Source organism: Colias eurytheme, chromosome 8, assembly GCF_061535395.1.
Source record: "Colias eurytheme isolate Ceu_HAF_F1 chromosome 8, ilColEury1 Martin Lab GWU primary, whole genome shotgun sequence".
In the NCBI taxonomy this organism is placed as follows: Eukaryota; Metazoa; Arthropoda; class Insecta; order Lepidoptera; family Pieridae; genus Colias; species Colias eurytheme.
The window spans coordinates 7358330-7371748 of NC_142987.1; the positions used below are offsets into that span (position 1 = coordinate 7358330).

The 13419-nt window shown below is 32.6% G+C and overlaps 1 protein-coding gene across 4 annotated transcripts in view; it reads right to left on the bottom strand.

Moving 5' to 3' along the window:
• The window catches only part of step (cytohesin steppke), a 44714-nt gene that overhangs the window by 19671 nt on the left and 11624 nt on the right, over positions 1–13419 (bottom strand). For all 4 annotated transcript variants that reach the window (XM_090104758.1, XM_090104756.1, XM_090104757.1 and 1 more), the window contains one exon: positions 1374–1506. In XM_090104758.1, coding sequence (XP_089960884.1) covers positions 1374–1506 — 133 coding nt within the window. The remainder of the gene's footprint in view (positions 1–1373; positions 1507–13419) is intronic.

A 13419-nucleotide genomic window follows, 5' to 3' on the forward strand; every position in this document is an offset into this window, starting at 1 on the left:
ATAAAGGCCTAATACAAAAATATCGGTGTCAGGGCTTAGAATAATTATTTCTGCACTGTCTTTGTATTTGACTGAATGAAAAATATGGCAGAAAATTCTTGAATCAGCCTCTGTGTGATTAGATTTGGCATAAACTTGAAAATATACTCGCCATCTTTGGATGCTCCCCCCACTCCCCCATGCAACTATTTCACTGTACGAACTATTGAATCGTAAACAATGGACTATTGTTAATTATTTAAAATAATAATTTAAAAAATATATTCATGAGTTTTCAATCTATAGTGGTTTAAAGTTAACTCAAAAATGGACCATTTTCGTAAATTTTCTAAAAAATCTTAGAGAAAGTGTAAGAAATGTTATAGTATGCTATATATTCGTGACCTACTCAATAAGTTCTTTCATTTGATACCCCACGCGGCATGTTTTGGAAATGTTTATTTTTTTCTTTGTATGCCATATTTAATTACCGGGGTGCGGGGAAAGGGACCACAAAACTGATTGGCAACATCTGTCTATAGGATGTCTGGGATCTATACAATATATATCAGAAGTCAGATTTAGGTCCGCGATTTATGCAAACGAACATCTCCTTGGAGCCTGCTCTAGTAATACTATTCACTGTCTAATCCACAACAGTAAGATACAGTGATCATGCTTGCGCAATCCCTTACTCCAATTGATTAAAGCCATTACGCAACAAAGAGATATAATTCGCTTACCTACCAACTAAAACATACTCATAAATAATTAAGGAAACCTAACCTGAAACGCTTATTCCTTGTAGTTTCTAAAACGTGCGAACGAATAATTTCTATGCCTATTACGTAACATTGAAGTTTAGTTATGTAAATTATTCAATTGTGGATCATTAATATTCGTATTTTAAGCTATTTATCCTTATTTGTTCAAGTGAACTGCATTTAACTATATCACTCGTTACATTAGGAATTGCTTTGTAACAATGACCGCTATTTATCACCGTGGCACTTGCCTTGCAGTATGTATCCCAAAACTTATTTCCTTTCGACATAGCAAATACTGCTCGTGAAAAAAAAATTAATGACTAAATATCTATCTGTTAAGATCCACGCTTCTTCCTCCCTCCACGCTCATTTTAAATACTTTCTTAGAGGCAATTCATTGAGATTTCTTTCTGTAACTGACAGCTAACAAATCGTTTGAACCGAATTAATTTTACATTTAGGAAACTCCGTCTAGATATCTTTTAGTATGGGTAATTTATCAAATAACAATGGTAATTAAAAAAGTGCAACTCCCTTGAATAGACTTATCTGTTCAAAACACATGTTGGTCATTTACTATTTAGTCTGTTATATCATGGTTATATAGTGTCTGATTGAAATAGTTACCTTTTTTAGGATCCATATTGAATTTTTTCCTGCCTATGCTCATCTGTTTGGCCTTACTGTTTTGCTTGCACTCCTCCTGGCCGTCGAGACCCTCCAATTCTGCAACCACTTCGCCGAGTTCATCTTTAAGTTGCTAGAAAGAAGGAGAACAGTGTTCAGCATATTTTCAATTTGGCATAAAAAATAAAATGACTTTTTTATGAGTCTTACAAACAAATAATACATGGGTGAATTTGTAAAAAATAATATCTAAATTGGAGTCAGTATAGATAAATGAAAAATAAAATAAATATTTTAAAGGTCACCTTTAATTTCATTTAAAAAATAAAAACTAAATTAGACACGTTCACGTATTATTGCTCAGAAAATTCAATTGATTACGATTGAATTCTCAAGAATATAATGGTGCCACTTAAATTCTCCGTCACAATATAAAACTAAAGAAGTAGGACGAACAGATTTTCAGCTGAACATCAGCGAATACAATAGCAAAGGTACAAAGAAAATATCATATTCACTAGCTCGAACAAAAGTGAGCCCAGCTGAAAATAATTACGAACACTGCCACAGTTTATCGCAGACAAGCCTTTTCTCCTTTAAAATATCTATTCCTGAGATACATTAAAAGTCTATATATTCCCACACTCTATTCTATTTTGTTCGCTAAGTTTGTTAAAATTTATTCCAATAACATTAATATACTTCCGAGCCATTTGCATACAAGTCTATTGTACAATCAAACAATTTCCTATTATTAACTTGTGAAAGTTCGTCGGTTTAAACTTCGTAATTTGAAATGTTTTTCATGAATCAAGTTTTGTCATAACAAAGCAAATTTAAAGATAACACATATTATATTGTAGCGATTAAATACAGATAGAACCAATGGTTGGATGAACATAATATCGTCTTGGACAAAACAAACATTAGATAGTAGTCTCAAATCCCGCGGCTACGGTCTGACGACGTTCCAACATAATTTGCGGTCGGCAACCTATTCCCCCAAGGGAGCTGGGAGCGCTACCGGTCTTCCTAGTCTAGACGATAAAATAATAACCATTACAGACGTATTTGTTTACTAAACTAGCAGCTCATTAAATAATATGTACCTAATCTTGAAGCGCATTTTCAAATAACACTGAATGTTTGTACAACGAAATATATGAGCAATTTAGGAAAAAAATTAAAACGATATTTTAGTTATAATAATTATAATGAATAAGTGTATTTATAACAATACATTTATAATAAGTAAGGGGTGATGCGCTCACTACACCCTTTATAATTATTATCAGACAGGAGCCTACAAGAGTACTATATTTATTAAGGCTGTCTAGACTGGTTTTTACTTACGTCGATAACAGGTGCCTTTACAATTTCTATTTGAACGGGGTATGTCAATTAGAAATCCATCTTCTAGATATAGAGTGAAAAGAGGACGCATAAGGCATTTAACCAAATTGTTTGCTAGAGATTATGGTAATGTGACATACAAGTACGAGTAGTATCTTTAGATAGTTAGTTCCTATTTTGTGTTTCGTTTTAACTATAAAACTAAAGATCAATACAGCAAATTTTACTGAGTAAGGCATGAAATATTCAATATAAGTACAGCATTTTTATTCGAGCTTTGATGTACTTAAAAGTAATTTTAGCAATCGCGTTGAAATAACGCCTTTCACTATAAAAGTGAAGGCGTTACTTCGATATTTAACTATCACTATACTGAAAGTCTATTTTATATCCCACGGTATTATTGCACACGTATATTATTCTACGGATGACTGAATTAAAATGAAAAAAGCTACGTCAGAGTATAATATACAGGTAAGTAAATGATAATTATGGAAGTATACTAGTTGCAAGTAGGTCTACTTATTAAGAAATATAATTTTCTTATTTCGATAAAAATGTTTAACAAAAAGATCAAAGCTGAGTAAGACTTCTGACACCCATGGATACCTACTATCATATAATAATATATCAATCCATATAAACGTGAAGTTCGGATAAAAAGCTTCACCTTGTCTAGACATGATATTCAATCGGGCTGTGGAAATGTTTATTATTTTTTGTTTAATATAGTCCAGTCTTCCGTATATATCGGTCGCCTAATGGATAAAATGTGGTTATAAATAAAACGTTAAAGTTGTTGATGTTAAGAGAATCCCACAGATATATTTAGATTTAAGACCTATCCATTTGCAACACCTGTTCCAAAATATTATATTCTAAAACAACCACAAATTCAATATGTTTAGAGACATTTCATTTCAAAGAATTTAATACTTATTTAAAATCATGTTTAAATAAAAAAATAATTTAGTATTCAAAGTTTTTCTTTTAATAGTATACAGAATAAACAAAAGGTTCTAAAACTATAATGTTATTTAAGAGCGAGCGCGCACGAGCAACTTTGTCTCCGCAACTATTTTGTCTCTCCCATCAATTTGTATGGGGAGTTGCGTCGCTACGTGCGCGCACTTTCATACTAGCCCATAGGTGGGAGAGACAAAATAGTTGCGGAGACAAAATAGTTGCGGAGACAAAGTTGCTCGTGCGCGCACTGTCTAAGTGTCATGTGCCACTCAAGTTCCAATTTATGAAAAACAACAAAAACGTTCAAGCCAAGTCATTTGAAAGGGCAACAGTCGACAAATATGCCTAAAAATAATTGTAATAAAATAAAGGCCGTAAATCCTAGCATTTCGAATCAATGTTAGTTTCAGTAGCGATTGCCGTAACTCGATTGAGAGCCACATCCGTCATTACATTCTGTCCGAGGGATTGAAATTACATCACAAGCGCCGGTCACACTTTCCATGATTTAAATGTTTTATTGTCGCAATTTGTTGTTTGATGGAATCATAGAGACTAAAAGATTATATAAATAAATATTTCAATCAAAAATGATGGTCCGGATCAAATTATATGCAAATATAGAACGCCACGCTTGTTAAATAAATGATAGTGTAGGAACTAGGAAGTATGCAATTTCACACTTTGGTAGTAAATAATAAAGTTTCAAATTAGTTATTATAGCGCACAGAGCACCCTTCCGATTCCTTTCCAGACGACTCATTATAAACAACACATAAAGGATGACTATGTTATATCTCAGACACTTCAAGCTTGCTTCATGCAGTGCCAGGCTTGTATAATTTTAATTACAGTGGAATCCGTTTATAATGACATCGAAGGGAATCGACAAACCGTAATAATAAGCGGACGTCATACAAAGCGTTATGTGAAATGAAAAATCTTTTTTATGTAAATATGTATGTATTTAAGTATTTTAATACAGAAACATAGTACATACTTGCATATAGGTACATACGTATATATTAAATCAAAATCAAAATTGCACGTAATCAGCAGATTATTATAATAACACATACAATTAGTGTAATTTTTGTCTGCTTTTGTTTTTTTATTTTATTGTAAAAACAGTCTCTAATACTATTGTGTATAGAAGACATAGCTTTGGTAAAATTATCATTTTCAATATTGCTGTGAACAAATCGTGATAATAATTCTGCAGCTTTTAATGCCTCTTCTGCGGTAGGTAATGGTGATTCCTCGACGGGTTTGACGCACTTGGTGCACTTCTCAACTTGTACACCATGCTCAAATGGTGAACTTAGCAACTTGTACACTTCTCAAATGGTACACTTCGCGACTGGTACACGTCTCAAATGGTGCACTTCGCAAATGGTGCACTTTTTAAGATTAGTTGAGATTTGGAAAAATTGTGTAAAAATGAAAGAATTTTTAGTTTTGGATGTTTAATTTTTATAATTATGTCAACACAATAATAATAATTAAACTATACAGAATCACCTTAAACACTATAACATTTTGGGTCATTTTTATTTTTTCAAAAATAAAAATGTGACTCGGATATAATAAAAATAATATAATTATGTCAAAAAAAAGTAGATTTACAGTAAAAAAATATCCGTATATTATACTCTGACGTACCAGTCGCGAAGTGTACCATTTGAGAAGTGTACAAGTTGCTAAGTTCACCATTTGAGCATGGTGTACAAGTTGAGAAGTGCACCAAGTGCGTCAAACCCTCCTCGACTTCCTCTTCCCCATCACTTTCCAGTTGTTCCTTAGCACTAATGTTCTGTACGATATTTTCATCGGTGGGTTCTTCGGATGTGAGGAGATCGCTATCAATGACAACATAATCTTCCCACATTTCCGTGTAAAGAATCATGCCGGTCATTATAACCAGACATAATTTATTAAAAATGGGTCATAATAAGCGGCATGTCACTGTAAGGGAAGTCAATATATCCGACTTTTTATAAAGAATTTTATATGAAAACCAAACTTCGAAGTGCAATTACGTCATAATAACCGGTTGGTCAATATAGGCGGAGTCATAATAAACGGATTCTACTGTAATTCTGAATTTTTTCCCAAGTTAAAGCACAATGACACGCAGCATTATTTTAAGATTTGTATAAGCGCTTGATAAATTACTCTTGTCCCTGCCTCGCTAAAACAAGTTATATTTTACATTACGTTCAATTGGACAATTGTCGGTGTAATTTTCAATTTGACTCCATTATCGACACAAATCACTGGACCACTTGATGAAGAACAATTGGCATTGAATACATAGTTTAAATGTTTGGAATAACTGAGCAATGTTGTATCTTATCGTGTCGTTGCATTCCCATACTCTTCAAAAGAAGTAGAGAAGCATAAAAGCGCAGCAATTTCAACTCATCACCGTCGTCGGAACTGATCATAAATCTATATTAAGGTCTTTTGAACGACGGACAATCAAACTGCAAATAGCTTCTTAGTGCAATTCCTTATTAGGTATATTGGCAAATTAAAGTCAAACCTAACAAGAATTCAAGGAGCGTGTGAAGTAATCTTGCTTGAGGACAAAAGCCTCTTAAAATTTATTTTCTCAACTATCTACGACCCCTTGACCTATCTCCTCATGAAGATAAGATGAAAATAACTAATAAGATGCAAGATGAAGTAATTTTCTACCGGCAATTAAAACACTGAATAAATGAAAGTAAATTGTAAGGTTTCGTCTGGCATTGAAGCGATAGGTGTCGTAAAACGAGCGTGATCAAGAATCCTTAAATACTTTCCCCTATTAATTCACTTTCCCCGGGCTAAGTTTCAATTTCGCAAAGTCTTTCGATTGTGCTCTGTTTCTATAAAATAAATTAACATAGAACGATTTCATTTTGATAAAAATTTCTATCCATATACTACGGACTATCTAATTTTAACATAACGATTAATTGCTCGTTGCAAGTTTGCCAATAATAAACAATAAAATAAATAAAAAATCATTAAGCTACTGCAACGGTAAAAAGAAATATTTTAGATAGCTAGAGTGAAGCGCGGTATATCAAACGTGTCCAGTGCATTGAGAGAGATCTAGGTAATGTGTTGTTTTGCATTTATAAACGAGACGGATGTGTGTGTTAGGTATTTGCTTACGTACACGAAACAACGGCATTATTTTTCCTCTATTGTCTTTATACATTGGAATCAACATCAGTAATGTTGGGAAACATTACACTTTTCATTCAAACAATATTGCGAAATAATAAGGATTGTTATAGTAATTAAGGTTTTACCCAATAGGTAAAATAATTTTTGCGAAATTATAACAATTTTAATGATTCTTCTCCGGTTTACTAGTGACGGGTTCCGTGTTGTAATTTAAAGAGATTTATAGACAAGGACTTGGTCCAATTTCTTTGCAAGAATGAAGAAATTGTTTAGCTAATGTTAAGAAAGGTTGACCTACATGCCTTAACCTAAATGCAACATGCAGATTGCTCCTTAGCACAAAGGAAAAGGAACTTCACATTTCGACTTACAGCTTTTTAAAACCTTTGACCATTACGTTTTAATGGGCACAAGTCACAACTATAGGTGTATTTTTGTCACATAATAGCTATGTAGTATAAAAAGATAACAATTTACTGTCACACACGAGGCTAACAATAGATTCGTCATTATCATGCGGTTAGCGACATCCCATCGTCTAATGGCCTGGACAATGTAAGCCAATCTATAAATAATACCTACCTACCCATTTTTAAACTGACCGCTCCGAGTCCCATCAACTATAAGGATGGGCATTATTTTTCTATCGGTTTTTACATTTATTAAAAAATACATTATTGTAATTAAATATTAATATTTGTAGTGTAGACGCATAAAATATGTGCATAAAATGAATTAGGTATCCATATTTTATCACCATTTTACGGTCTTTCATCATAGACAAAGGTCATCGTTCTACAAAGCCCAAAAGTAAATAAATTTTATTTATTTTGGCGGTTTTCCAGTAAGTGGTGTCGTTTTCAGATATATAGAAAGCTGAGATGATTACTTTCGTGATAATACTGACCTTTCCTTTTCTTGGGATCTCCTTATGTTATAAAAGGCTTGACAATTCTAAAAAAACCTTGTCAAGTTATATTTTACTTTACTAGACTACTCGAATATAATATGACGAGAAGCAAGAACGAAAGCTTCTTGGAACGCTTCTTCAACTCAAGATTATTATCTAACATAAGGCCTCGGATCGAGCCGTTACATTTGTATAGAAAATGTGAAATAATCATATTTTTTTTTAAATAACTACCTACTAAAACTATAATTTAATTTACTGTGAAACGAGTTGATATTACTGTTATAACGGCATGTTTTTGCGTAACAGAAATACTTATTGAAACAGTGTCAACTCTTTGTGGGCTCTTATTCCCTAAGGCCTAAATGTTGCTTGTATTAGTGGCCCAGTGATATTTGTGACTGCGGCACGTCCGACTGCCAACTCTAATATCGGCTCAGCCATTTTCGTATGAACTGTGATATTTACAAACTTAATTCGGATGAAAGTCGATTCAAAGTGCTATATTAAGTTTCCACGGAGACTCATTAAAACTTTCCTTTGTCTCTTATTCGGACCCTTAATGAAGTCGTGATAAAATTATAAAATATTATTTGTATAAAACGGTTCGTACAACCAGAATAATAAATAATAATGGATGTAAATGCATCACTGTTACATATCTTCTGAATCTAGGCCAAGAACAATTGCATTCACGCATTAGTTATGCAAGTTTCATAGTGAAAGGTGATTGAAGGTACCAAGCGGGGTGTTCTTTTACAAATCTTTGAAATTTTAATTATAGGAACTTCTCATTAAAATATAAAGAAAAAGAAACGAAAACTTTGTGTTATGTAATTACCTAAGTTCTAAACTATGCCGTACATAATATATTTTAATATGAAATACGATTTATGTAAAAGATGTAAAAAGCTATTTTTAAAATTGATAGCGTTGTGTTTTTATGGTTGTATCTATTACTAATGAGGATATACCAACTTACGTAATTCGCGAGGAATTTGCTTAGAAATACGACAACAGTGACAGACAAATGCGACCTTCAGACTTCATTCCGAGAAAAACAACCTGTGTCGCGTACTTTGTATTCCAGATAACTTCCTATTTGTGTAATTATATAAAACCTAATTAGTGAACGGTTAAACAATAAATAGCCTCATTTTTTATTAATCTTAGATATATCTATGATGGAATTTAGTATCAAGTAAAGCCTTTCACTTATATTATTATTGCACCTAATATTAATATTGGTCTTCATTTTGAATAGAAAAAGCATTGAATAAAACAAACTTAATATAAATGTATTGACTGAGTATATTATATTACATACGGTCTATATGTAGTACAATGCTATGCAATTTTTAATCGAATTCATATTTGTCGAAGTTTTAATAAACCAAAAAAATGAAGATAATATTTATTTTGATTTTTGACAGCGTATGCTAATACGCTAACTAAATAGATTATATTTATGAGTCACCCAGTAATAAGTATTCACATTGTATTTAATACCCAACAAATCGTGTGTCATTCGTTTTCCAAGAATTTTCCCCCGATTCGTGTACTTTTTGTTTAGTGTTAATGTTATTTATACACGTCATGATATCAAAACAAAAAATGTAAAAAGGTTTGGTTATCACATCCTAATCGCACATTATAATTTGTTATATAAACGAATTTTAAATTTAATAATGACACCAAAAGCTCCCTAATAATTTTCCAACGTTGAAAACTGTTTTAAAAACCATTTAAATTTTATTTCATTTTGAAAACAAGTTTATATTTCTTTTATCCAAATGGGAAATTAACAGTATCGTACTTCCGTTTATAACAGGCATAATAACGGTATATAAATATTTATATTATAACTAAAATATCTCGGTCACGTCCAACATCTCCCCTGACCGCAACATATACCTCCTGCATTCTTGACCCATCCAATCACTTATTGCCCCGAGAAATAGTCTGACGCATGTCGGAAAACGTCACTATATCAACTGATACATAAAAGCGACATCGAAAGAAATTTTCGTTGTACAAATCAACCTCATTTAAAGCATTTTGCTCGTCGGGACACGTAGCATAATAATTCATTCAAACTATACTTTTCGTTATTGTTACTAAGCGCTTGAGCGAAGGACTAATAACACTAATAAAAGTCAACATGCATGCAAATATGTTCACAAGACCACAATACAAGCCGTGCAAATAAGTGGTTCGTAGAACGAGTGCAGCAAAATAAAGAAACGTACATTACAATGACACTACACAGTACACACGCAGACTCCGGGCACAAAAAGGCATAACAAACAATAAGTCCATGTTTCCGGTGCACGGTCACCGAGTAGCGAATACTGCAGTTTCACAGGCTCTTTAAATCCAAGTGTAAACGAATACCGATTGTCCAACTGGCTAAAAGCCAAAATGGAAGAACACGGCTGGTTAAGATTGTTACCGTGTAAATTCTAATTATGCGCTATTTATTTTTGTAACTGTTGATGTTCGGACCAAGAACCATCCGAGACATTGACATTTATATATCCAAATATCTATACATTTCAAGTTTTAATATTTACTATTTTAATTTCAATTATTGAATTATAAAAACAAGCTATCTATAGGAACCATAGATTTATATATGCGGGACTATTAAGCGTGTAAGCAAGCTGAAAGCTTTGAATGTTCCTCGTTTTTGGTTCCACGCTAATTGCCACTTTGATATATACGTCCGTAATAAAATCATTTATCAACTGAGGGAGCTTTAGCCATAGATTATATCTATCGCCGACAACAATTGCTTTGTGCTTACATTCCCATTTGCAAGGGCTAAACAGACGCAATAAAAGCAAAAGAATTCGCGGAGGGAGCTAATGAGACAGCTCGTATAGAAGCGGTGGCGCGTTAAACACATGCAAACTCCACGGCCAACGCCCCCACAAATTCAAACAGCGTCATTGACATTCGAGTATATTGAAATTTAAAACGTCAATTTATACCATCCACGTGCAAACTGCAAGGATCATTGAAGAAATTAATGTAATGGGAATTGTTTCGTACCTAATTTGGCGCATGGAATGTGCAATATGGAAATGCGCATGCATAATGCAAATTCAATACTGTTGTCGAAGACGTCTGTGTTGGTCAAATTAGATCGGCATGATTCATTGGAATATTATGTTATATTCATGAAATGCTTCGGTATTTATTGCAAAAGATTATGATGTCAAGATGTAGACGAACACATTTAGCTACTTCCGTGAGTAGACCTTGTTATGGAATATTTTAATGTTACGTGATAAATAAAAAGAGTCCGTTGTCTGGTAAATTCTATATCATACCCATTAATTAAATAAACTTGAACTTAACAACGGCAGGTGTGTGCACCTAATTACACTATTTCTATTAGTCGTTAAAATACTCGTGCGACAGGTGAATGCAGCTAACGTGGAAATAATCTACAAAAGTGCTATTACAACTAAATACTTCATAAAAATTAAAAAATAAGTACTAATAAGTATAGCGTATTTTAACGATCATCTGATTTAAAGCAAAAGGTCACTTACTAGAAAACTTACATTGTGGCCGCAAAATCCTGAATGTAATTGGTTACCATTTTGTAACACAATTTTGAAAATAATCCCTTAATCATTATCTATCTGTATTTAACATGTACATACGCATTGAAAGCGTAATCGCTATTTTCTCGTAACTATTTATTAACAAGAACAGTAAAGCATGCCGTCACGATAAATGATGACCGCATTTAGTACAAGACATATGGTCCATTGAGAACGGCGCCCGAAATAATTACACCAGTCTATACTCTATACATGTGTTCTGATAAAGTTCAATGCCGTAAAACACGGAAGTATCTCTCACTACACATTCTTTAATGTTTTATTAGTATTATAATAAACTATAACGATAGATAGTTTCCGTGTGAATCCACGTTGAACTATATATTTATTTATATTGAACTTTAATAAGTACAATGTCTTGAGAATCTGGTGAAGGTGACATTCCTTTACCTTATTTTATATTTTTTATATTTTTCATCAAAAATGTATGTTCGTTACATTTTTATAAAGCTCTCAATGTTATACAATAAACATGAATATTTATAAGACTTCTCAAAACTGTTTAAAGTTTTCACGAATTTGGCTGCTTTAATGATATCTTATTTACCTATATATGCTACAGTTTTTACCCAAAAACATTTGTATTTGACTTGAAGGATATTAAAAGAATCGAGGTGCAACATTTTTTCTTCATTCCCTTATGCACGGAATATAATTTTGGATATATTTACTCAATCTTTTAAATTTTTCTTCTATAGATAATATTATGATGAGTAATCGATCAATTCTCGTTTCACAGCATTGCTCATCTGACCAACTAGTTATCAAGTTATTGGCACGAGAGACGTCGTAATGGATTTCTTCAATTGAAGTTGGTTAACATGTTATTAATACTAGTTCAATAATCCGGAGACCTCTTCATGCACTAATTACACGTAATTTTATATGTGACATATCAAATTTTAGTCTTTCTTATCTTCTTCTTATATATAAAAATGAATCGCAAAATGTGTTGGTAAGCGCATAACTCGAGAACGGCTGAACCGATTTCGATAATTCTTTTTTTATTATATTCCTTGAAGTACGAGGATGGTTTTTACGTAGAGAAAACGTAAATATGTAACACGGGCGAAGCCGGGGCGGACCGCTAGTCTTCTTATATATAAAAATGAATCGCAAAATGTGTTGGTAAGCGCATAACTCGAGAACGGGTGGACCGATTTCGATAATTCTTTTTTTATTATATTCCTTGAAGTACGAGGATGGTTTTTATGTAGAGAAAACGTAAATATTATGTACCACGGGCGAAGCCGGGGCGGACCGCTAGTATTTCATAAATATAAATGTAGAAAAATGAAAAAAATAACTAAAAACACGCTTTAATAACTCATGAAATTATTATTAATTATTATATAATATATTGTCGCCGATCCTTGATAAGTGCATATTATTTGAATTCAATCTGTTCGTTTTAAGCGGATGAAAATCGAGTCTAATTTATAAGTCCTTTAGATAAAAATTAAAAACATACGGGTGAAGCTTATACAAGCGTGTTAAAAATTATGCCCCTATTTTTAGCCATAATTTTAAACATATTTACGAAAGCAATTTGTTTATCTCGTTTGAACACTTCAGGCTCTGTTTTGTATAAGTAACCTTCAAACCATCCAGACGTCAAGTGGCAGGCATGTGAGATTGTATCATGGAGGGAAAAAAAATAAAAATTTCAACAAGTTCCAGATTACCAAAATATATCGTATCGCCAATGTTGTGGTTGGACCGTTCTAAGTTTTAATTTTAAAGTGTGAAATTCCACGAAAAGTCACTTTTGCATACAAATTTAATTTATATTTGAATTAAAACCAGCATTTAGTAAAGTTTAAGAAATGTTTATTTCGTGATTACATTATTTTTGCCAAGCGGTAAGATAACTAACTACCCTCGAGAGATATCAATTCTTACAATATGTTTTTTTTAAATCTTACAGTCTTATAGTTAACTATATGTTGACTATACACTTTTTTTTAGACTTTCAATAGGGTTGTAATTAGGGATATAACGA